Here is a 24,259-nt window from a genome sequence, read left to right on the forward strand (position 1 = left end):
CTGGAAAGGGTGGAACCCGATCTTGGCTATCATAAACCTGAATAAATGATCTGTCTGAGCCAAAAAAAGGAACTAGTCTTCTTTAAAGAAACTGTGGCCAAGTTACACAGCCCAGACCATGTCCAGATAGAGGAAAACTGGATTTTTGTCTTACCGTAAAATCCTTATCTCTGATGTTCATTGAAGGACACAGCTTCATATCTTCTTTGACCCTTGGGTTATGCTGTTCTCCATAGAAGTAGGACTAGGTGGAAACAAATTTGACTATGCCCCTAGGGCAGCCCTAGGGGGTATACCTCCAACTTCCTGCTATAGGACTTCAGTTTGTAACAAGCAGTGTCGAAAGAATACATAACCCAACTAAACAGAGGGGTGGGTGCTGTGCGAGTCAATGATCAGAGAAAAGGATTTTATAGTAAGAAAAAAAATCCAGTTTTCTCTTTTGTTTATTGACGGACAGCTCTATATCTTCTTTGACCCTTGGGACGTCCCTAAGCAGTGTCAACATGATGGGTGGGAAAAGCACAGCAATGCACATGATTCCCAAAAAGGGCTAAACATAGCCAACCAGGTAAACCAGGGACAACTGAAGCTCACCAACCAGAAAGAATAAAACATCAAGAGGCAGGAACCTCGGCAACAGCAGCCTGAAAAACGTTGCGGCTAAAAGCAGCATCCACAGATGTGAGTACATCCACCTTGTAAAACTTTGTGAATGTATGCACAGACAACCATGTGGCGCCTTGCACACCTGAACCACTGACGCCTGATGACCGAAGGCCCAGGAGGCACTAAGCGCCCTTGAAAAATGTGCCTTAAAGAAAAGAGGAGCCTGACCCTTAAATGGAATAGGTCTGCACCACCGTCTGCCTGATCCATCTGGAAATGGTTGCAGCAGATGTGGCCTGCCCCTTATGAGATCCATCTGTAAGGATAAACAAAGAATCCAATTTTTTAAATGACTCAGTTGCCGCCAGGTACACCCTGATTGCCTGAACCACAGGGAATGCAAAGCAATTTATTTAGGATGGGTCGGCTTAGGACACAAGGAAGGCAAAACAATGTCTTCATTCAAATGGAAACCCGAGACGACCTTGGGAAGAAATGACTGAAGGGGACAACGCAGCCAGTTCCAACACCCTGCGTGTAGAAGTAATAGCCACCAAAAAAGTTACCTTCTGTGACAGAGTAAGCATAGGAAAGTCACAAATATTTTCAAAAGGCGGTCTTTGAAGAACCGACAGTACCAAATTGAGATCCCCCAGAGGTACCAGAGACCGTACCGGAGGAGCTAGGTGGCGACCCACCCTGGACGAAAGTGTAAACCATTTGCAGCCAACGGTCGTTGGAAAAAAAATTCCAAGACAGAAATCTGGCCCTTGTTGGTACCCAGAGCCATATGTGTACCTACACCTTGTTGTAGAAACCCCAGCAGACGGGACACCGAAAAAGGAACCCCCCCACCCAAGACGCACACCAAGAAACGTACGCCCTCCAAAATATGTGATAAATCTTCCTAGAAGTAGATTTTCTAGATTAACAGTGTAGAAATCACCAAATAAGACAACCCTCTATCCTTCAGCATCTGGCTTTCAATAGCCAGGCTGTTAAAACCAGCGATCGTAAAGCAGGATGGAAGATCGGCCCTTGAGACAAAAGATCTTCTCTTAGAGGCAGTCTCCAAGGAACATCGGCTACCAGCCTCACAAGGCCTGCCTACCAAGACCGGCGAGGCCAGTCTGGAGCCACCAGAATGACTGGAATTCTGTGCAGAAGCCTCAACAGAAGCTGAAGAGGAGTAAAAGTGTAAATCAGACGATACAGACCCCAAAGGGCCACCACAGCGTCGGCCAAAGGATCCAGAGATCTTGCCAAAAACCTGTGAACCTTTCGGTTGAGACGAGAAGCCAACAAATCCAAATCCGGAGTCCCCCACCAGAGACACAGTTGTTGAAAGACTTGAAGAGACCAATCGTCAGGACTCAGGGCCTGCCGACTGAGTTAGTCCACCTGCCAATTTTGCCACCCCTGGAATGTGCACAGCAGAGAGGGCTGTAACATATTGTTCTGCCCACCTTAGAATGCCAGCTACCTCTCTGGCCGCTAGGGCACTTTTGGTGCCCCCTTGATGATTGATATATGCCACAGCCGTGGCATTGTCCGACTGAATTCCTAATGGACACCCCTGCAGATGATCCGTCCACAGGCAAAGCCTGTTTGTCCGAATCTCCAGGATATTGATCGGCAGACCAGACTCCTCTGGAGTCCAAACCCATGCTCCAGACCCCTCCCCTGTGAAATTCATGAACCCGAACAAAGCGATTCAGGGCCGTGAGATCCAAGATCAGACAGACCTTGCCTTCATTCCTGAGAACAGTAAATACATTCGAAGAAAATCCCTGAAAACGTTCCAACTCTGTAGTTGATCCGGGGACAGGTGCAAGTTGGAAGGAAAGAACCTTGCCGGAGGCAATAACCGAAACTCAATCTCGTAACCGGACCGAATCAATTTGTGGATCCATTTGTCTTGAATGAGAGAGAGGTTCATGGGTTTGGAAAGAAGCGAAGATGTCCCCCCACCCCAGATATGGGTGAGGGTGCCCCTTCAGGCAGAGAAGGGCTTGTCTGCAGAACTAGTGGAACCCGCTTTTGACTTACCAGCCCAAGGCCTCTTGGAACCCCCCGCGAAGTGACCGGTTAACTTTTGTCCCTTGTCCTGCGAGCCCGCAGGATGAATGGGCAGTTTGTGAGCCGAAAAGGAAGGACCACGTTTACGACGAGGCTCTTTGCAACCTGTAGAAGCAGAGTACTCTTACCTCCCGTAAGACCTTTAATGATCTCTTCCATAGAAGCCCTGAACAGGCGGTCTCCTAAAAAAGGGGGGATCAGTCAACACCTTTTAGAAGCCTGGTCCGCTGACCAGTATTTCAGCCAAATCATGCAACGAAGTGTCACTCTGCAGGTTGAAGGGGCCGCACCCAGAGAGTCTTCACAGATATACAGTAACCCCTGTATCCACTGATCCGCCAACTCCACCAACTCAGGGTGATGTTGACCCCCTTTCATATCCTGGCACAGAAGCTTTGCCCATTCTGTTAAGGTCTGGGAGACCAAGGTGATGGCAAACACAGGCCTCAGCATTAAACCTGCCACAGCATAAAGGAAACAGACCAAAGCATCAGCTCTCTTCTCCACCGGGTCCTTAAAAGATGGGGAATCCTCCACCGGAAGAAGCGTGGCTTTATTCAATCTGGAAACCTGAGAATCCACCACTGGTGGAACTGTCAGTTTCTTCAAAAGGGACTCTTCAAAAGGATACCTCCGACTGAGATGCTTAGGTATCCTAACCATGTGTTTCGGGGATACCCACTGACTTGCGACAATCTCATTGAAATAGGCAGGAAAGGGAAACACCTTGGATGGTCTGCGGGTACCAAATTGCACGGACGCAGCATGAGCAGTGTCTTACAGTTTTAAAGTTTCCCGCACTGACAAAATCAGTGCCTCCACAAGCGCCTTTTCATGTGCTGCTGCAGTGGAAGAGGATTCATCCTCACTTTCAGAGGACTCCGGGTGCAAAGATGCAGACCAAGAGGGCGGACTCGCGTCCACATCCACCTGAGAATCTGAGGAGGAAGAGAAAACAGGTGAAGGCAGAGGGTGCTTCTTGCTAAGCCGCTTTAAAATGGCCATATCTACTCTTGACACTAATGACTGCAGGACCGTCATCATGGCCGCCAGGGCAAACTGAGACTAAGAGGGTCCCGCAGCTTCCAAGAGTGGGTCAGGTGAGGACACGTGCTCCAGGGCCTCCATGGTTAACCCGGATGCCGCCCGCAACATTGTGAAAAAAGTGCAATAAAAAAACCCCCTTAACTTCTGCAGAGGTAGAACTACAAGTCCCAGTGCACCAGCGGCCCTGCTATAGCAGAGAGGGAACAGTACCCCGCAGGGACTCGCCACAACCAACTTAGGGAAGGATGCAGACCACCAAGCTGCGTGCCATGTGGCGATCAGAAAGGAGGAAGAGTCTAAACCGCCACTAGAGGCCCAACGCAGCATCACCGCTCCACAGACTACAAGAAAATGGCCGTCGCATTGATTGCAATGGTAAACTCCAAAAACAGGGGCGCTGGACTACACAAACATGACCGCCAAAGCTGCAGAAACCGCGATTCACAGTAAAATGGCAGCACCCAGGACCCCCGAGGTATGTGTAGTCTGCCAGGGGGGCCCCCAGCCATTGTTGTGAGCCGCTAGCAGCGCACTTCCTCCCCCCTTCCGACTTGTGCAGAGGGACCTCTCTAGGGAGGGGGGGGTCACCATGTGGAACAGAAGGACACATAGGGGGCCTACAAACCCAAGGGAAGGGCCCGTGTCCACCCCATTTGCGCAGAGGCGAAAGGGGGGGGCACTACTTACCACACCAGGGAACGGAGCGGGCACCACTCCGGGCAGTCCACCGCACCATCTTGGAATAAGGGGGCTGTGGCCGGAGGTACGCTGCGACTCAGGTGGTGACCAGGACTATGAGTCCTTGCGAGACGTTTCACTCGCTGGCCAGCCCCCATCCAGTGGGGCTACGTCACAGCCAACCTAGCACAGAGCTAAAGTTGGGTTACGCTCGCTGGCCAGACTGGGAAGACCAGATCTAGGATATCAGGTGTGTCGCCCAGTCCGGCAGTTGATTGTAGTTCTCACAGAAACCGAAAATAAAGAAAAAAAAAAAAGTTAATTTAAAAAATGAAAACATGCCAGGACCAGAGATCCCAGCAAGGAACTAGGTCCTTACTCCTGACTAGGCAGAAAAAAAACTGAAGTCCTAAAGCAGGAAGTGGGAGGTATACTCCCTAGGGCTGCCCTAGGGGCGTAGTCAAATTTGTTTCCACCTAGTCCTACTCCTATGGAGAGCAGCATAACCCAAGGGTCAAAGAAGATATGGAATGGAATGCACAGTGAATGGCTGTGCAGTGGGGGCGTGCCAGGACAAGTTTGATCATTGGAGCAAAGTAAACGGCGTTCCAAGCATAGCTAGGAGACTGACCGTCTGAGGGAAAGAAAAAAAAAAAAAAACAGCCAGGAACTGCTAGAGACAGACTTAAAGGGACATACACTAGGTAAGTAAGACTGGTGACTGAGATTGTACACTGACTGAGGGTGTAGTACCTGAGTATCTGTGAGTACCTGTGAGTACCTGAGTACCTGTGAGTACCTGTGAGTACCTGAGTATCTGTGAGTATCTGTGAGCACCTGAGTATCTGTGAGCACCTGAGTATCTGGGAGCACCTGAGTATCTGGGAGCACCTGAGTACCTGTGAGTACCTGAGTATCTGGGAGCACCTGAGTACCTGTGAGCACCTGAGTACCTGTGAGCACCTGAGTACCTGTGAGCACCTGAGTACCTGTGAGTACCTGAGTACCTGTGAGTACCTGTGAGTACCTGTGAGTACCTGAGTATCTGGGAGCACCTGAGTACCTGTGAGTACCTGAGTATCTGGGAGCACCTGAGTACCTGTGAGTGCCTGAGTATCTGGGAGTGCCTGAGTATCTGGGAGTGCCTGAGTATCTGGGAGTATCTGTTGCTACCTGAGTGTCTGGGAGTACCTATCACTACCTGAGTGTTGTGCGTCTGACCGGGCTGTGCGACTCGGTGTTGTGCGTCTGACTGGGCTGTGCGACTCGGTGTTGTGCGTCTGACCGGGCTGTACGACTCAGTGTTGTGCGTCTGACCAGACTGTGCGACTGAGTGTTGTGCGTCTGACCGGGCTGCGCGACTCGGTGTTGTGCGCCTGACCGGGCTGTGCGACTCGGTGTTGTGCATCTGACCGGGCTGTGCGACTCGGTGTTGTGCGTCTGACCGGGCTGTGCGACTCGGTGTTGTGCGTCTGACCGGGCTGTGCGACTCGGTGTTGTGCGTCTGACCGGGCTGTGCGACTCGGTGTTGTGCGTCTGACCGGGCTGTGCGACTGAGTGTTGTGCGTCTGACCGGGCTGTGCGACTGAGTGTTGTGCGTCTGACCGGGCTGTGCGACTCGGTGTTGTGCGTCTGACCGGGCTGTGCGACTCGGTGTTGTGCGTCTGACCGGGCTGTGCGACTGAGTGTTGTGCGTCTGACCGGGCTGTGCGACTGAGTGTTGTGCGTCTGACCGGGCTGTGCGACTGAGTGTTGTGCGTCTGACCGGGCTGTGCGACTGAGTGTTGTGCGTCTGACCGGGCTGTGCGACTCGGTGTTGTGCGTCTGACCGGGCTGTGCGACTCGGTGTTGTGCGTCTGACCGGGCTGTGCGACTCGGTGTTGTGAGTCTGACCGGGCTGTGCGACTCAGTGTTGTGAGTCTGACCGGGCTGTGCGACTCGGTGTTGTGCGTCTGACTGGGCTGTGCAACTGAATGTTGTGCGTCTGACCAGGCTGTGCGACTTAGTGTTGTGCGTCTGACCGGGCTGTGCGACTTAGTGTTGTGCGTCTGACCGGGCTGTGCGACTTAGTGTTGTGCGTCTGACCGGGCCGTGCGACTCAGCGTTGTGCGTCTGACCGGGCTGTGAGATTGTGAGTGTTGGGTGACTGACCGGTGTCAAGTGAGTGGAGCGGAATACCAGAGGGTGAGAAGGTAGCGTTAGGAAGCCAGGAAATAGCCACATAGGATAGACTTAAATCGCTGAATCCCCATTAGATTAGATAGTAGGTACAATGCCCGGCGGGTGTGGAGATGCGACTCGGTGTACATCTTGTGATATGTATGCGTTCCTCGGTCATGCGATCGAGGGCGAATACAAATGCGCAAAATGGGAGCACGTTGCTTCCCTGGAAGCTCAGGTCCTGAATCTAGGGAAGCAGCTGGCAACACTGAGACGAATGTCCATACCGGAGGAGAGCCAGGATTGTACCAATCAGGTGCAGGCAGGGGCCTGCACAGAGGTGGGCGGAGTATCGGAGGTGCAGGCATCAGAGCAGAGCAGAGGGGTGACAGTTAGGAGGGGTAGAAGGGGACAAGTCAAGGAGGCTGATCCTGGGCTGGAGCACCCCAATAGATACGCCCCGTTGTGTGATGTTGGGGAAACCAGTCAGGGACCAGCATTGCTGGAGCAGAGCGACACCCCTAGCTGCCAGGGGAAGAACTCCTCCAGTGAGGCCGGGAGAAAGGGAAAGGATAGACAGGTGCTGGTGGTAGGGGACTCAATTATTAGAAGGGCAGATAGTGTAATCTGTGACAAAGACCGTGTGCGCCGAACAGTCTGTTGTTTGCCGGGCGCTCGGGTTCGGCACATCGCGGATCGGGTGAACAGATTATTGGGTGGGGCTGGGGAAGACCCAGCTGTCATGGTACACGTGGGTACCAATGACATAGGCAGAGGAAGACGGAGAGTCCTAAACGATTTCAGGGACTTAGGCGCTAAGTTGAGGACTAGGACCTCCAAGGTAGTATTTTCCGAAATACTACCTGTACCTCGAGCCACACCAGAGAGGCAGCGGGAGATTAGGGAAGTTAACGAGTGGCTGAGGAGCTGGTGTAGTAAGGAGGGTTTCGGGTTCCTGGAGAACTGGGCCGTCTTCTCAGTCGGTCACCGGCTCTTTGGTAGGGACGGATTGCACCTAAATGGGGTGGGTGCAGCCGTACTGGGTGCGAGGATGGCCAAAAAGTTAGAGGGGCTTTTAAACTAGGGAATGGGGGGGAGGGTACAGATGTAGAATTAGCCAGTGGAAAGCAAGCTTCAGAGGGCAGAAATGGGGGCATTAGCGGTAGGGTGTTCGGAGCTCCTATACCCAGGGTGGGTACGGGGAAAAATCAAGAGAGCAGCCTAAAAACATCAAAATTACGAGGCTTATATACCAATGCCAGAAGCCTGGCCAACAAGATGGGAGAGCTGGAGCTGCTGATGTTTGAGGAGGACTTAGATTTTGTGGGGATAACTGAGACTTGGTTTGACAGCTCTCATGACTGGATAGCGACCATTCAGGGGTATTCCCTTTATCGCAGAGATAGAGAGGGTAAAAAAGGGGGAGGGGTATGTTTGTATATTAAGAACAGTATACAGGTAAATATGAGGGATGATATTAATAATGGAGCTATGGACGAAGCAGAATCCCTATGGGTAGAGCTTCAAAGGGAAGGCACGGTGTGGAAGGTAATATTGGGCGTATGCTATAGGCCCTCCAACCAGAGGGAGGAGGGGGAGGCGGACCTCATGTTACAAATAGGATTGGCAGCAAGGATGGGAAATGTCATTATAATGGGGGACTTTAATTATCCTGATATAGACTGGGCAGAAGGAACCGCGCATTCAGCCAAGGCTAGGCAGTTCCTAAATGTTTTGCAGGACAATTTCATGGGTCAGATGGTGAATGCACCGACAAGAAACAATGCGGTACTTGACCTACTGATTACCAACAATACAGACCTGCTCACGGATATAGAAATACGGGACAACTTAGGGAACAGTGACCATAGGTCAATTGGTTTCAGTATTAATTACAGTAATAGGAAACACAAGGGTAATATAAGGACACTGAATTTCAAAAGAGCCAATTTCCCTAAACTGCGCTCGCTGCTAGAAAATATCAAATGGGATAGAACCCTGGGAACAAAGAACACGGAGGAAAAATGGGAGTGCTTCAAGAGCATACTTAACAAGGGGGTGGGCCAGTGCATTCCACAGGGAAATAAATTTAAAAGAGCAAAACTAAACCCTGGGTGGCTAAACTCCAACATAAAAATGTATATTAGAGCTAAAGAAAAGGCCTTCAAAAAATACAAGACTGAGGGGTCATTGGCAGCATTTAAGCACTACAAAGAGTGTAAGAAGAAATGTAAAGATGAAATCAGGGCGGCTAAAATAGAACACGAGAGACATATAGCGGAGGAGAGTAAAAAGAACCCCAAGAAGTTCTTTAAGTATATAAACAGTAAGAAAGCGAGGCCAGAACACATTGGCCCCATAAAAGATGATAAAGGAAAAATGGCCACAGAGGACAGAGAAAAGGCGGAAGTGTTAAATAATTTCTTTTCTTCAGTCTTCACAAAGGAATCGGGGGGCTACACGAACCCAGCTTGTAAGGCCGAACTAAATAATACACCTCAGGAAGTGCCGCCATGGCTAACAGAGGATAGACTTAGAGCTAAACTAGAGAAACTTAACATAAATAAATCCCCGGGACCGGATGGCTTGCACCCAAGGGTTCTTAATGAGCTCAGCCAGGTGATTGCCAGACCATTATTCTTGATCTTTAAGGATAGTTTACAGACAGGTATGGTGCCAGCTGATTGGAAAAAAGCCAACGTGGTACCAATATTTAAAAAGGGGCCGAGATATATCCCGGGTAACTATAGGCCGGTCAGCCTAACATCAGTAGTCTGCAAAATTTTGGAGGGGATGATAAGGGACCACATACAAGACTTTAGTAATGAAAACGGTATTATAAGTAGTAATCAGCATGGATTCATGAAAAATCGTTCATGCCAAACCAATCTATTAACCTTCTACGATGAAGTGAGCTGCCACTTAGATAAAGGTAAGCCTGTGGATGTGGTGTATCTGGACTTTGCAAAGGCCTTTGACACCGTTCCTCACAAACGCTTACTGTACAAACTAAGGAAGGTAGGTATGGACCATAAGGTGAGTACCTGGATAGAGAACTGGCTCCAGGGGAGAGTCCAGAGGGTGGTGATTAATGGGGAGTACTCTGAGTGGGCGGGTGTGGAAAGTGGGGTCCCCCAGGGTTCTGTCCTGGGACCAATCCTGTTTAATTTATTCATAAATGATCTAGAGGAGGGGATATCTAGTACAATCTCAGTATTTGCAGATGATACTAAATTAGGCATGCCAATATCTTCTATACAGGATGTGGAAATCTTGCAAGCAGACCTGAACAAAATAACGGGGTGGGCAACTACATGGCAGATGAGGTTTAATGTAGAAAAATGTAAAGTAATGCACTTGGGGGCCAGTAACCAGAAAGCAAGCTACTCACTAGGGGGGGAACCTCTGGGTGAGTCTAGGATGGAAAGGGACCTGGGGGTACTGGTAGACAACAGGCTTGGAAGTGGCATGCAATGCCAAGCCGCTGCAAGCAAAGCCAACAGAATACTGGGTTGTATAAAAAAGGGGATTCACTCCAGAAATAAAGAGATTATTCTTCCACTCTACAAAACTCTGGTCCGGCCACATCTGGAGTATGCTGTCCAGTTCTGGGCACCGGTCCTCAGGAAGGATGTGCTGGAACTGGAGAAAGTCCAGAGAAGGGCAACAAAAATAATTAGGGGAATGGAGGACATCAGCTATGAGGAAAGACTACAAGCACTGAACTTATTCTCTCTGGAGAAGAGACGATTGAGGGGGGATATGATATCAATGTACAAATACTGTACTGGCGACCCTAGCATAAGGAACAAACTATTCAGAGTAAGGGAATACAATAAGACACGTGGCCACTCACTAAAACTTGAGGAAAGGCGGTTTAACCTTAAAGTGCGTAAGGGGTTCTTCACTGTAAGAGTAGTAAGGATGTGGAATTCTCTTCCGCAAGCAGTCGTATCAGCGGGGAGCCTTGATAGTTTCAAAAAACTATTGGATGGACACCTTAAAGACCACAACATACAGGGGTATACAATGTACGGTTAGCAAACACACACACACACATCATAGGTTGAACTGGATGGACTTGTGTCTTTTTTCAGCCTCACTAACTATGTAACTATGTAACTATGTAACTAGAGAACTAATCACAATGTGCTCCCCTGCAAAGCGTGGTCAGTTTTTAAAAGGAAAGCAAGGGGACCAGCAGGAACACCAGGGATTTCACACAAAGGAAGCAATACAAAGAACAGGAGACTCTCTCATACAAGTACATGATACAGGAGCCACATATCAGGAATTTTGAAGTGTTGGGATAACAAAAGTTTTAAAGGACAGACGTGTCCTCTTGTTTGTGCCTATTAAGATCGAACACTGTGCAGGAGTGACCTATGCAACTGAGGAAGCTCCCAGGCTGAGGAGAAGCCAGATTTAAGAAAGAAAGGAAAAAAAAAAAGTATATTATTGTAAAAAAGACATCCATTCTTCTAGAACAATAGAAATAAACAGATGATGGCAGTGGGAGGAGTGATCAAAGGCTGGTCTAAAGTTTGTTTTGCTAGTGTCTAGTCCTAGACTTGCCTGTAAAGTCCACATCTTGTAGTACAGAACAGAACACAGGCAAATTATTTGTAGACCCTGGGTTATAGGCTCATTGCCTTCAGGTGACTGGACACTCTCAAAGCTTTCAAAAGGACATGCCCCCTGGAAGCTGGAAAACAGGGTCATGTTGGTTGTTTATTGCCCTAGTCCAGTTAGCTGCGGTTTATCATACTAAATGGAGCTAGATCAGCAAGAGTAAAGCGTCTTAAACCTTCCATGTACAAAATCTTTGAAAGAACGAACAGCTTCAATATGTACAGTAAGGGGTTAAAGACTGAGATTGCAGGATCAGCCAGAGGCATAGATGACTTTTGTGAAAGTTTTTCCACTGGATATTGTTCATCTTTTTTTTTTTTTTGGGGGGGGGGGGGTGACCTAATTGTCATAGGCTGCATATTCTGCCTGTTCATGAACAAGGAATGTTTTAAAATATTTTTCAGGTCTGTGTGTACCCAAAGGGGCATGGTAAGACAAGGAGAGTTAGGCTGCACAATGCCAGGAGTCTTGCAGAAGGCAGCAATGAGCCTTTTCACGTTCGCATGCATGTTGCTTGAAACTCCCTATTCAATAAAGCCCCATTCTGGACAGAAACATTTTCAGCATTTTCCTCCAATACTGCCTAAATGCCCTCATCATTCCCTGATGTGTCTGCCTTGTCTAGGACAGGCATATTGGGATCTGACTCAGGTGGAGAAGCAGGAATAGCAGAAGAGGCAGGGCATTTTTGAGCCCTGGGAAAAGAGGGCTGTACTAAAGCAGTTTTTACATAGAGCTACAGTTGAATGCTGAAAATCGGTCTTCGAGCTGGCTCCTGTTCCAGTGCAATGGGCACGTTGTCACTCAAACAGTGTTGTGCGGGCTGTCGACAGATCGAATGTTCCCCTGTGAATTTGCAATGGCTCCCTTTCACTTGGTTTACCAGTCAAAAGCACACAGTACAGGGGTTTTCAGGGACTGTGTTCCAGATGAACAATGGCCCTGGATGTGTAAAGCACACTGTTGTTGGCTACACGCCTCAAAGTGAGCGCCTATGCTGGATCCAGTGCTCAATATTATATGCTGACCCGGATGCACTGCTTCCATTTGTGGCGTTAGAAGTGGGGAATTGGAGAATTCCAAGAAAAAATAATAAAGAAAAATAAGAGTGGCTAAGGGTGATTTTTCTATGAAGTAGAAAAAGTTCATGGAGTGGGGTAGATCTAAAGGGGAAGCGCCCAGAGGCAAGACCTTTAAAGCTTTACCACTGTCCAATCATGTAAAAAGGTACGAACCTTTAATCTTGCAACCTAAATTAAACCTGTAACCTATAAACTAAATTGTACAGTTAAGATAAACCTTTTTTAATGTATACTCACATCAGATAAATAGACCTTGTTGCTGGATTTGTCATACACATCGATAGTTATTTCATAGTATCTTCCAGTTTCAAGCACCCATTCATCTCCAGGGTATACAGTAAATCCTGAAATATTTAAGTAAATATCAATGAAAACAAGTCTTAAGAGCTGTCCAGGTACACAAGTCGAAAGGAATAACAAAAATGGTAAAATTTGATTTATATGTACAATAATGATGTTTCAAGACAAGATTTTTGATTGGCCACAGTACAATATCCACAGATATACAGTTTCCAAAATTTCCATTAAAGTTGTTCTAAAGCCTAAACATTTTTTACCTTAATGCATTCATTGTATTGAGTTAAAAAATGTTTAGGCATCAGTATCCCCCCCCTCACCCCCACTTTTACTTCGATCAAGAGCTGTGCCGTCTGCAGCTCTGCTCTCCCCTCACTTCTCGCACTTTGCAGAGGCAGCAGGAGCCACTGCGGTCTATGTCAATAGATGCAGACAGAGAGGCACGAGTGCCCCCGATAAAAAACAGCTTTCTATGGGGGCACTCAGTGGAGGAAAGAACCCAGGAGCACCAGCAGGGGATGCGAGAAGAGGAGGTACAGGGCCATGCTGTGCAATTCCATTGCACAGAGCAGGCAAGTATAAAGCGCTTTATTGTTTGTTTTTTTTTAAATAATTTCATGGTACCACATCCTACCATTTTATAAAAGTAGTTGTTTCTATTAGAATTGATTAAAGATTAACGTGCAATGGCATGACCAAAAGACAGCTCTGGTGCCGAATCTAGGATTATGTGTAAACATGTTCATACCCATTAACAGACTTGTAGGCTTGCAGCAGAACTTTAATGCTTTGTGTATATCATTTTCAGCTCTGGATACAGTACCACTGCATTTGGGGCAACCACGCCCCCAGGCCTGAACGATACCCCAAGCTTCAAACCTTCAAGATTAAAAATGCCAATCTTTGCTAGAGATGGCACTAGTACTCCAGTACTACAAATCGTATTTAGTGTTTTATGAATGTATATTGGATTTCTGATTATGCCCTGCTGAGGTACCATGGTAAACCAAGGACCACTGGCTGTATCAGACCCCATCATCAAATTGATGTTAAACTATTTGCTTATATATGGGAGATATCATTTCTCTTATGCAACTATACTGTACCTATTTGTAGATAGCTGTAACAATATGGAATGTCACTCGTTTTGTATTTTCGTTATCTGAAATACTACATGTCAGCACCTGGGAACCTCACACCATGTTATTCTTATTCCCATGAGGACCATACTGATTGGGACTTTGCTTTATCCTACAACAGGGACGCGATTTCAATGGGGATGTGAGTATTCGATTGCACTTAAGCCATTGCTCACAAGGCTAAGGTGTCTTGAGTCTTCAATTTGAATTTGCCCAGGAGAGTGACATAGGCAAGCCAAGCTTTATTGCGCCTATATTGGTACTGGATTGGCCGCTTATATCCCACTTTATAGCAAGGACAATGTTATGGCGGTGTGGAATCTTAGGAGCTAGTCGTGAGATTCAAAAGGACTGTTGTACATGTGAATCTATAAAAGGAGATAATACTCCATCACCTAAGAGAAATCCTTCACAAACGTTCAAATCTTAGCAAAGAGGGATAATTTCTTGGAGGTTTATGCGATTAATTTAAAAGAAGATAAAACAGCATGCCCTATATACTATATCCCCAGCTTAATGAGTTTTCTTTTTTGCAGCAAATTACATTACATTGGAACATCCTTTCAGCTTTGGGAATGAAGAATGGCTCATGTGTTTGCTAAACCACAGGATTCATGTCAATGATATACGATATGGATAGATAGGATTTATATCAACACTGGTCACACTACATTTTTCTATGTAACTTGGACACTCATGTACACAAATTGATTAATGCCGATGTCCTCATTCTAGACCCTGCATATGCTTAACTATATCTGTGGAAAGTGGACATTATTTCTAGGTTTTAGGTTATGTGAAGGCCCTGTGTATAGCATGCTGATTTTGGCTTTAATGGGGTTTTTATACCATAGCAACTTTATCTTTTTGTACAATTAACAAGTGTTATTTGATCTCATGGCTGCTAGAAAGAATTAATTTTTTTCATTATTATGTGTATAATGAGGTTGTTTTATTAGTACTTAACTTTGTGTTAGTCCGCTTAGAAATAATGTTTGTCTCATGTATTGTAAAGGTCACCGCAGACTCTAGAAGAAGGGATTAAGTCTTCTAATCTCAGCTTGTGTAGGTAATTATATATATATATATATATATACATATATACATACATACATACATACATACACACACATATTATATATCTATATATATATATATATATATATATATCTCTATCTATCTATCTATCTATATATATACACATATATATATACATATACATATATATATATATATATATATATATATATATATATATATATATATATATATATATATATATATATATATATATATATATATATATATATATATATATATATACACACACACACACACATACATATCACACACACATACACGACTGGATTTTGAGTTACCGTAAAATCCTTCTCTAAGACGCAGTTCTCTCTGATTTAAATCCGTAGGGTAATACTGCCCCCTACAGGAGTAGGACACTAGGCAGAAAAGTTCTGGCTACGACTATGGGTAGTCCCGGAGGGTACACCCTCCCTCTTCCTGCATAGGATGTCAGTTTTGTATCAAAGCAGTGTCAGAAAAGTAACACCAACCCAACTCAAAATAGAGGGGCAGGTATTGCATCGGTCAATGAACTTACGAGAAAAGGATTTTACGGTAAGTCAAAAATCCAGTTTTCTCCATCGTTCATTGACAGACGCAGTTCTCTGATCCATATCAGTAGGGACGTCCCAAAGCAGTGCCATAAAATGAGGAGTGCGAACAGCAGAAAAGTCCCCAAAGCCCAAACTTCTCAGCATCGTTCATGTTGAACCTAGCAAATGTTCTTGCCTATGACAGAACCCATGGTGCCACCATTGTGCCACCATTGAACCTGCCAGAGGGTCCCGGGAGTGGACCACGACCTCTGCAATATCCTGTAGATGCAATGACAACAGGACCACCTTCGGAGTGCCCCTAAACGAAGGCACAATTGCTGGAATGACTTCGGATAAAAAGGGACCATTGCCCTGCATCCAGGGCCTGTCAACTAAGGCAATCCGCCTGACAATTTATTTTTTTCTCCGCACCTTGAAAGGGAACAGCGGATAGAGCTGGAACAAGGCGCTCTGCCTCACGAAGAATCATAACTTCCAAGGCCGCAAGGACACCCTTGGTGCCCCCTTGGTGAATGAAACAAGCAACGGTTGCGGCGTAGACGATTGAATGTGCACCGGACAGCTGCAGGCGCCCGATCCAGTGAACTAGGTAAAGCCGGATCGCTCTCAGTTCCAGGACAATAAGCGGTAACCTGGATCCTCCAGGGACCATACTCCCGAAGCAGAGAACCTGCTGATGACTCCTCCCCACCCGTACAAGCTTGCATCCGTGGTGACAATTGTCCAGTAGAAGGGGAGGACGGATTCCAGTGCAAGACTCCCTGGGCACCTGGCTCAGCCGGATCCGCAAATCCAGAGAGTTTGGATTCCAGTCACCTTCGAGAAGGACTGCACCCTGGAGGATCCCCAAGAGGGATTGAGCGAAAGGGAACGTCTTGAAAAACGATACCATCAGTCCCAGAACTCACATGCAGGTCCTAAGGGAAGACCATGTGCGGGACAGCAACAGACGACCGCAATCTAAAGTTCCAAGGGTTTTTTCCCTCCGGAGAAACACCCTGACAGAGTCCAAAGTCAGGCTCAGAAAGTCCAGTCTCATGGAAGGGACCAGGGAGGATTTCTGAAGGTTCAGAACCCACCTGAACTCCTCCAGAGTTCTCACGGTGACAATTAACTTCGTTGTCAGCACCGTAGGGGACTCCAAACGGAGAAGTAGAGCGGCCAGGAAACCCCGGACCGACACGCCCCACTGCCGCAACAGCACCAGGACCGGAGCCAACACCTTTGTGAAGACCCTAGTAGTATAAGCGAGACCAAAGGGTAACGCCACAAACCGATAGAGATCCTTCCCCACAGCAAAAAACGGAGAACCCGTGGGTGTCCCGAACATAAAGGGATGTGAAGGTAGGCAGCTTGATGTCTATGGAGCCCAGGAATCCCCCTGATGTAGGGAAGCCACCACTGTGCGAACCGATACCAATTTTTGACCTGCACGGAACCATCAAAGGACCAGTTGGTCCAGCTTGTTGAACCAGAGCCTGAACTGCCCCACAGAGCGCTTGCAAGCGATCCGGGGACAGCCGTACATTGGAAGGGAAAAACCTTACCGGAAATAAATGGATCGAAACTCTATCTTGCAACTGGACCGCATGACCTCCTGAACCTAGTCAGCATCGACTGGCAAGGACCTCCCCCCACCCCCTAGATGGGTAAGGAAGCACCACATTATTATTATTATATAGTATTTATATATCGCCGACAGTTTACGCAGCGCTTCACAACTTGAGGGTAGACAGTACAAATACAATACACTTCAATACAGAAGGAATCAGAGGACCCTGCTCGTTAGAGCTTACAATCTAAGATCAACTGTCCCCGAGGGATGAAGAAACTGTTTGCGAGCCGAAAGGGAAGAACCCAGACTGCGACAAAGGCCCTTACCCTTGCTTAGCCTGTGGAAGAAAAGACTCTCTCCCCCCCCCCCCCCGTGAGACCCTTATATAATGTCATCCAGGGCAGCGCCAAACAGGCAATCCCCCTGAAAAGGGGGATCCATTAAGACCTTTTTAGAAGTTTGATCTGCAGACCAACCATCCGGTCAAGTAGACGACGGTCAACAACCGCCAAAAAACGACAAGGTGACCCATACAAGGGAGCCTTGACCAGCGCGGCATCGCAAACAAATTGCAGCCCCTGCGCCAACTGGTTCAACACCTCCCCCAGGGCAAGAGGGACATGCCAAGTCACACCAAGTTTTGGCGGTGGAACTCCGCCCATCAGAGGGACCCCCTAACGCCCATCCACAAAATAAAACCCCACAAAGCAGCCACCCCCCCTACGATTGGTCAAGCGCCGTGGACGGCGCACTCCCCCGGCCCCCCCATACGGCCTGCACACTAGGCCCCAGCCTCAAGTAGGCTCAAACAGTCTCCCACGTGGGAGGGGTAAGGAGGGGGTGGGAGGGGTGGTGGAGAGGAGGGGGGGGTTCACAACAGGACAGAGGGAAACCCAGGAGTGTGAGGGTTCGACCATACCAGGGAGAGGGCCCGCGTCCACCCCAAAATCTGCCAGGGAAGGGGGGGGGGGGGGGACGTTTACTCAACATAGCAGGAACACAGGCGGCCGCCATTTCTTGACAGGATCCCAAGCCGGCCAAAATAGGAACGCTGCAACATAAGCCTAGACCCTGTCGTGTGCATCCTGGGGAGACGTTTAACTTGCAGGGCCAGTCCCCGCCCAGTGGGACTGTCGCGCTCGCTGGCCAGACTAAGGTGACCACTGGATATGGGGGGTCCAGTCTGTCACCCAGTCCAGCATAATTGCTTGAAGATCTCACAGGAAAAAAAGTTCCGGAGGAAAAAAGGCTAGCTAAAAAGATCTACATAAAAAAAAAAAAAACAAACACTTTATATGCCAGGGCCAGAGACCCCAGCAAGGAACTAGGTCCTTACTCCTGACTAGGCAGATTAAAACTGACATCCTATGCAGGAAGAGAGAGGGTGTACCCTCTGGGACTGCCCATGGGCGTAGCCAGAACTTTTTTCTGCCAAGTGTCCTATTCCTGTAGGGGGCAGTATTACCCTACTGATATGAACCAGAGAGAACTGCGTCCCTCAAACGATAAGAGAAAATTGGATTTTTGTAAGAACTTACCGTAAAATCCTTTTCTCCGAGTCCTCTGACAGACGCAGCTCTCAATGTTTCTTCTAGACGCAGCTCTCAATGTTTCTTCACTAATGAGTAATGCGCCATCTACAGGAGTAGACTAGGCAGTGAAAACTTTCACTCGACACGCCTATAGGGGTTGTCCCTGACGACATTACCCCAGACACACTGTGCTCTAAAAATCAGTTTCATAGTAAGCAGTGAAAGAAGACACAACCAACCTCAAAATAGAGGGGTGGGAGCTGTGTGTTAGAGGACTCAGAGAAAAGGATTTTACGGCAAGTTCTTACAAAAATCCAATTTTCTCTTACGTCCTCTGACAGACGCAGCTTTCCATGTTTCTTCATTAATGGGACGTCCCAAAGTAGTGCTGGCATGATGGGTGGTTAGAACGCAACCAAAAAAACGCCAAGGCTAAAAACTTAGCCAAAAGGGCAACAAAATTTCACCCCCAATGAGAAACCATGGTCTCTTCGTTAAACAGCTGCCTGCAAAACTTGCGGCCAAAGGAAGCATCCGAGGATGCCATCAAATCGATCTGGTAGAATTTTGTAAAAGTGTGTACAGACGACCAGGTCGCTGCTTTACACACCTGAGCCACAGATGCCTGATGGCGAAAAGCCCAAGAGGCTCTCAGCGCTCTAGTAGAATGCGCCCTCACAGGGAGAGGAGGCACCTGACCCTTCAATGAATAGGCCTGAACAATAGTCTGTCTGATCCACTTTGATATGGTTGCAGCAGACACAGCCGAACCCTTACGAGGTCCCTCAGGAAGGATAAACAGAGAATCAGATGTCCGGAAGGACTCTGTGGCTGACAGGTAGATCCTGACCGCCCTAACCACATCCAGGGAATGCAAGGCAAATTCCTTGGGATGCTTGGGCTTAGCACAAAGCGAAGGTAAAACAATATCTTCATTGAGTTGGAAGGCTGACACCATCTTAGAGAGAAAAGATTAGTTAGGGCGCAGAACAACCTTATCCCTATGAATGACCAGATAAGGTGAATGGCAGGACAGAGCCGCAACTCAGACACCCTGCGCGCAGAGGTGATAGCCAACAAAAAGGCAACCTTCTGAGACAACAAAGGCAGAGAAATTTCCCTGATATTTTCAAAGGGAGGTCGTTGAAGAATTGACGAAACCAAATTCAAATCCCACGGAGGGTAGAGGGGATATCCGCGGCGGAGCCAAATGTCGCACCTTTCTTCAAGGGGTGCGTATCAAGGAATTAATCGCCAAGGGATGTTGGAAGTAAATGGCCAAGGCTGACACCTGACCTTTAATTGTGCCTAAAGCCACAAGTTGTTCCACTTCTTTCTGCAAGGCGGCTAAAACCCTCGCCACCGAGAAGGAGCGAGAATGCAATTTTTGCGACTCACACCAGGCAATATACATCTTCCAAGTATATTGATAAATCTTCCTGGAAGTTGTCTTCCTAGCTCTCAACAAGGTGGGAATCACAGAATCAGAGAGACCCATCTCTCAACACCTGGCCTTCAACAGCCACGCCGTTAAAGTCAGCGACCGTAAAGCAGGATGGAAGATCGGTCCTTGAGACCGCAGATCCTCTCTCAGAGGCAGCCACCAGGGAAGCTCGACGACCATCTTTACTAGGTCTGCGTACCACGACCGGCGAGGCCAGTCTGGAGCCACCAAAATCACCTGCACCTTTTCCACCGCCAACCTGCTGAGGAACCTCGACATCAGCTGTATCTGAGGGAAGGCATAAATCAGCCGATATCGGCTCCAAGGCACCACCAATGCGTGTGTCGTCTTCGTCCTCTGCGCCCGCGCCGGAAGTGACTCGGTCTCGTCCCCTCCGGTGGAGTCCGGTATTTTAGGGAGCTGACGGGCGGCGTCTGGTCGCAGCTGTCCATTGCCACTGCAGCTTACAAACAACCACTATTATTTGAGGTAAGATGTGATGGGACAATAGTCTGATTGCTTTTGACTCTATCCATTTTGCTTTATTTGGCCTCATTTTCTGGATTGGCTTTTTCTATTATATCTTATAGCCCTGTTTCCCCTGATTTTGGGCTGTGTTCCATTACTTGGGTGGGAGTTATCTATTAGATTATAGTAATGCAGTCCCTATGCGTTTGCTCAAGTCTTCGTGTGAGACATATGGGCATAGGGATAAATTTACCTCTCTAAATTAATATTAAATTCCCTTATTAATTAGTGACACTATTTATGGGATACTCAGTACCTATTAGTCCCCAGTCCATCAATTCACTTTAAATTTTTAGTCAAAAAATGTTTTAGTCATTCTTGTCTTCAACTTTATCTAAGGGAGTGGTTTGTTTTGTTCTATTTATTTACCAAACCCTTATAGGAATATACGTTTGCCTTTTTCCCCTCCCTTTTGTAGACGGGGTTCATGCAGCATACTGGGCGATAGTTCAGGCAATCTTTGTCTTGGTCCGGATCAGTTCATCCAAGCCTTCCTGTGGTTACTGGATTCGACATCCTCCCTTTGTTTGGTCTGTGGGTTTTACCCGAGGTACCTTTTCCTTGGCGGCTCCTATGGGTCATCCACGGCACCTTGTGAGCGATTGATGTTCCAAATCCATAGCTTCATATAAATATTTGCATTTTTGGTGAGCATGAAATGTTTGTATGTTATTGTATACAGTTGTACTTAATGGACAAAAGGACTGTTTACATGTACTGTTTATGAATTTTGTATTTGATCTAATTATTGTATTTCTTCTCTGTAATAGTCCACCTGGGATTTCAAAAGGGGTCTTTGAGAAAGCTACTATACAGCGAAACGCATCTGATTCCCGCCCCAATCTGGTTGGGACTATGAAGTTTACGTGTATGATGTACTATTAGTTATGTGATAATGAGACTACCAATTAGTCTTAATTTTTAATGCTTCTTTTTTACTGTTAATGAATTTAATAAAATGAATATTATATTTAATTAAGAGGTGTTGTTCATCTTGAATTCAGACTCACCAAATAAGTGACCCTCTTTACCATTCCGTTATTTTTTTATTGGTGCGATTGGGGCCCTCCCAATGTTTCTGGTTGGACCTCATCACACTCATATTTTATCCATTAACTTTCAGGAATTGCACGGTTATCTAAACATGTGATTTATCCAACAATCTTCTACATGTTTTTTAATTCGCCTGTGGCATCGGCCAGAGGATCTCGAGCCCTGGGTACAAACCGCTCTACCTTCTTTTTCAGACGAGACGCAAACAGATCCACCTCCGGAGTTCCCCATCGGGCACACAGGAGGCGAAAAACCTCCGGATGCAGGGACCATTCCCCCTGTTCCAGAACCTGACGACTCAGGTAATCCGTCTGCCAGTTCTCCACTCCTGGAATGTGAACTGTGGAGAGAGCCAGGACATTTGCCTCGGCCCAAGTCAGAATCTCGGCCACTTCCTTGGCCGCCCGCCCACTCTTGGTGCCCCCTTAGTGATTGATGTAAGCCACGGCCATGGCATTGTCGGATTGCAACCGAACCGGAAGACCATGTAGCCAAGGCATCCAATGGAGCAGGCAGAGTTTGATTGCCCTGAGCTCCAGGACATTTATCGGTAAAGACGATTCCTCCGGCAACCACGTTCCTTGGGCATAAAGGGTGTCCAGCACACAACCCCAGCCTGTCAGGATGGCATCCGTGGTGATCACCGTCCACAATAGTGGAAAAAACGACCTGCCCTGGCTCAGAACCAGCGACTGAAGCCACCACGAGAGCTCCGACCTCGGGAGACGGCTTAGACACATCATCCTGTCTAAGGACTGCGGATCCTTGTTCCACGTGGCAAGAATCTCTACTTGTAGAGGCCTTGTGTGAAATTGGGCAAACGGGACTGCCTCGAAGGCAGACACCATCAGGCCCAGGGACCTCATACACGTCCGCAGGGAGGAGAGATCGTTGTCCATCAGGACCCTGATCTCACCCTGCAAGGTCTGGCGTTTTTCCCCTGGAAGAAAGACCCTCACTTGAGGAGTCCAAGACCATGCCCAGATAACTCAGACGTACTGACAGGGTCAGCGCAGATTTCTGGAAGTTGATGGTCCACCCGAACTCCTGAAGCGTTCAAACCGTCAATGTCAGGTCGCCCGACAGGGTTGCACAAGAGCTTGCCCTTAACAGGAGATCGTCCAGAAAACCGAGGACCGCAATCCCCTTTTTGCGTAGCAAAGCCAGCACCGGGGCCAAAACCTTGGTGAAGACTCGGAGTGGAAGCTAGACCAAAGGGTAACGCCATAAATTGAAAGTGTTCCTCCGCCACGGCAAAACTGAGATACCGCCGATTACCCTCGTAAATAGGAATGTGCAGATACGAGTCTTTAAACCGATTGAGACCAGAAAATATGATTGATTTAAAGAAGCCACCCCCAACCAAATGGATTCCATCCGAAACGTCTGCACCCGCACAAAGCGGTTCAGCGTCTTGAGGTCCAGAATTGGACGCACCTTGCCCTCCTTCCTGGGCAATGTGAACAGGTTTGAGTAAAAACGCTAAAACCTGTCCTGCTAAGGAACCGGGACGATTACGCCATGTGCAAGGAGATTCTGCACTGCCCCCCTGAGATCTGTCAAACGATCTGGCGACAGACAGAGATTTGATGGAAAGAACCTGTCTGCTGGGCGAGACCGAAATTCGATCTTGTACCCTGTACGAATCAGTTTGTGAACCCATTTGTCCTGAAGCAGAGACGTCCAGGGTTCCTGAAAGTAATGCAGACTTCCCCCACCCCTGAACTGGGTGAGGGCCTCCATTCATGCAGAGGAGGAGGATTTGGCCACCGGACTGGCCGGCCCTTGTCTTACCTGACCAAACCTTCTTGTACCCTCCGGAGGCTCTGAAACGGCTTGCCTTTTTTTGAGCGCCCCTGAGGCACAAAAAAGCTCCCTGTGATCCTTGAAGGAAGCCCCCCCTCCCCCACCCCCTTGCTGCAAGGTGCCTTACCCTTAGAGGATTGGGGAAGAAGAGTACTCTTACCAACCCCCTAAGACCCTTGATTAACTCCTCCAAGGAGTCACCAAACAGACGTGCACCTAAAAAAGGGAAGCTCAAAAAGGGAAGCTCAGTTAGGGTCTTCTTAGAAGCCTGGACCGCCGACCAGCTCTTTAGCCACACCATGTGGCGATCCCCACCGCAGACACTCTGGCAGCCAGAGGTGCTGTGTCCAATGCCGCATCACACATGTACATTATGGCCTGGGCCATATGATCCGTGAGCTCAATAAGAGCCAACATTAAAAAAAAAAAAAAAAAAAACCTAAAGGGTTTTTTTTATTTTGGTTTTGGATAGAGTCAGGACGTGTAACAACCCATGTTTTTCCACTATCATTAAAAAAGAAATAAAGCATTAACAGAACAATGAAGCAGCATTACAGACAGTCTGTCATTGGCTAAAGCAATTAAAGCACTGCTGTTCAGCTAACCACCGTTTGACAGATTGTTCAGATTTTCAAGAGGACCCTTAGCATGCAGAGATGTGTGCCAATGTGTTTTTTACAGAAAGATCCACTTAAGATATAAAAACATATATAATTTATATATAAAAAGATATAAAAAGAGACACCAAAAATACCTAAATATCCAGGTTCCACCACAAATATTGTTCCATTTGGCAATCGAGAAGCACCTTGCATCCGGATATTTAAAAAGCAATCATTAAGGATCTTTATGCTGAAAGTCAGGCTGAAGAATCTCAAATATTTAACTCGAACATATGACCAAAAAAAAAAAAAAAAAAAATACTACACCAGTAATCAAATCACATTAACCGCTTAAGGACCAAGCCTATTTCTGACACAT

The 24,259-nt window shown here is 47.4% G+C and overlaps 1 protein-coding gene across 1 annotated transcript in view; it reads right to left on the reverse strand.

Annotated features, from left to right (window-relative positions):
• Window positions 1-24,259, reverse strand: part of NUP210 (nucleoporin 210) — a gene marked incomplete at its 5' end in the record, with an annotated part of 331,314 nt that overhangs the window by 246,492 nt on the left and 60,563 nt on the right. Inside the window, 2 exons of the mRNA XM_082265210.1 lie at window positions 12,525-12,631; window positions 24,033-24,102. Of these exons, the coding sequence (XP_082121336.1) occupies window positions 12,525-12,631; window positions 24,033-24,102 (177 nt within the window). The remainder of the gene's footprint in view (window positions 1-12,524; window positions 12,632-24,032; window positions 24,103-24,259) is intronic.

This window comes from Pelophylax lessonae, assembly GCF_965119305.1.
Source record: "Pelophylax lessonae genome assembly, chromosome: 8".
In the NCBI taxonomy this organism is placed as follows: Eukaryota; Metazoa; Chordata; class Amphibia; order Anura; family Ranidae; genus Pelophylax; species Pelophylax lessonae.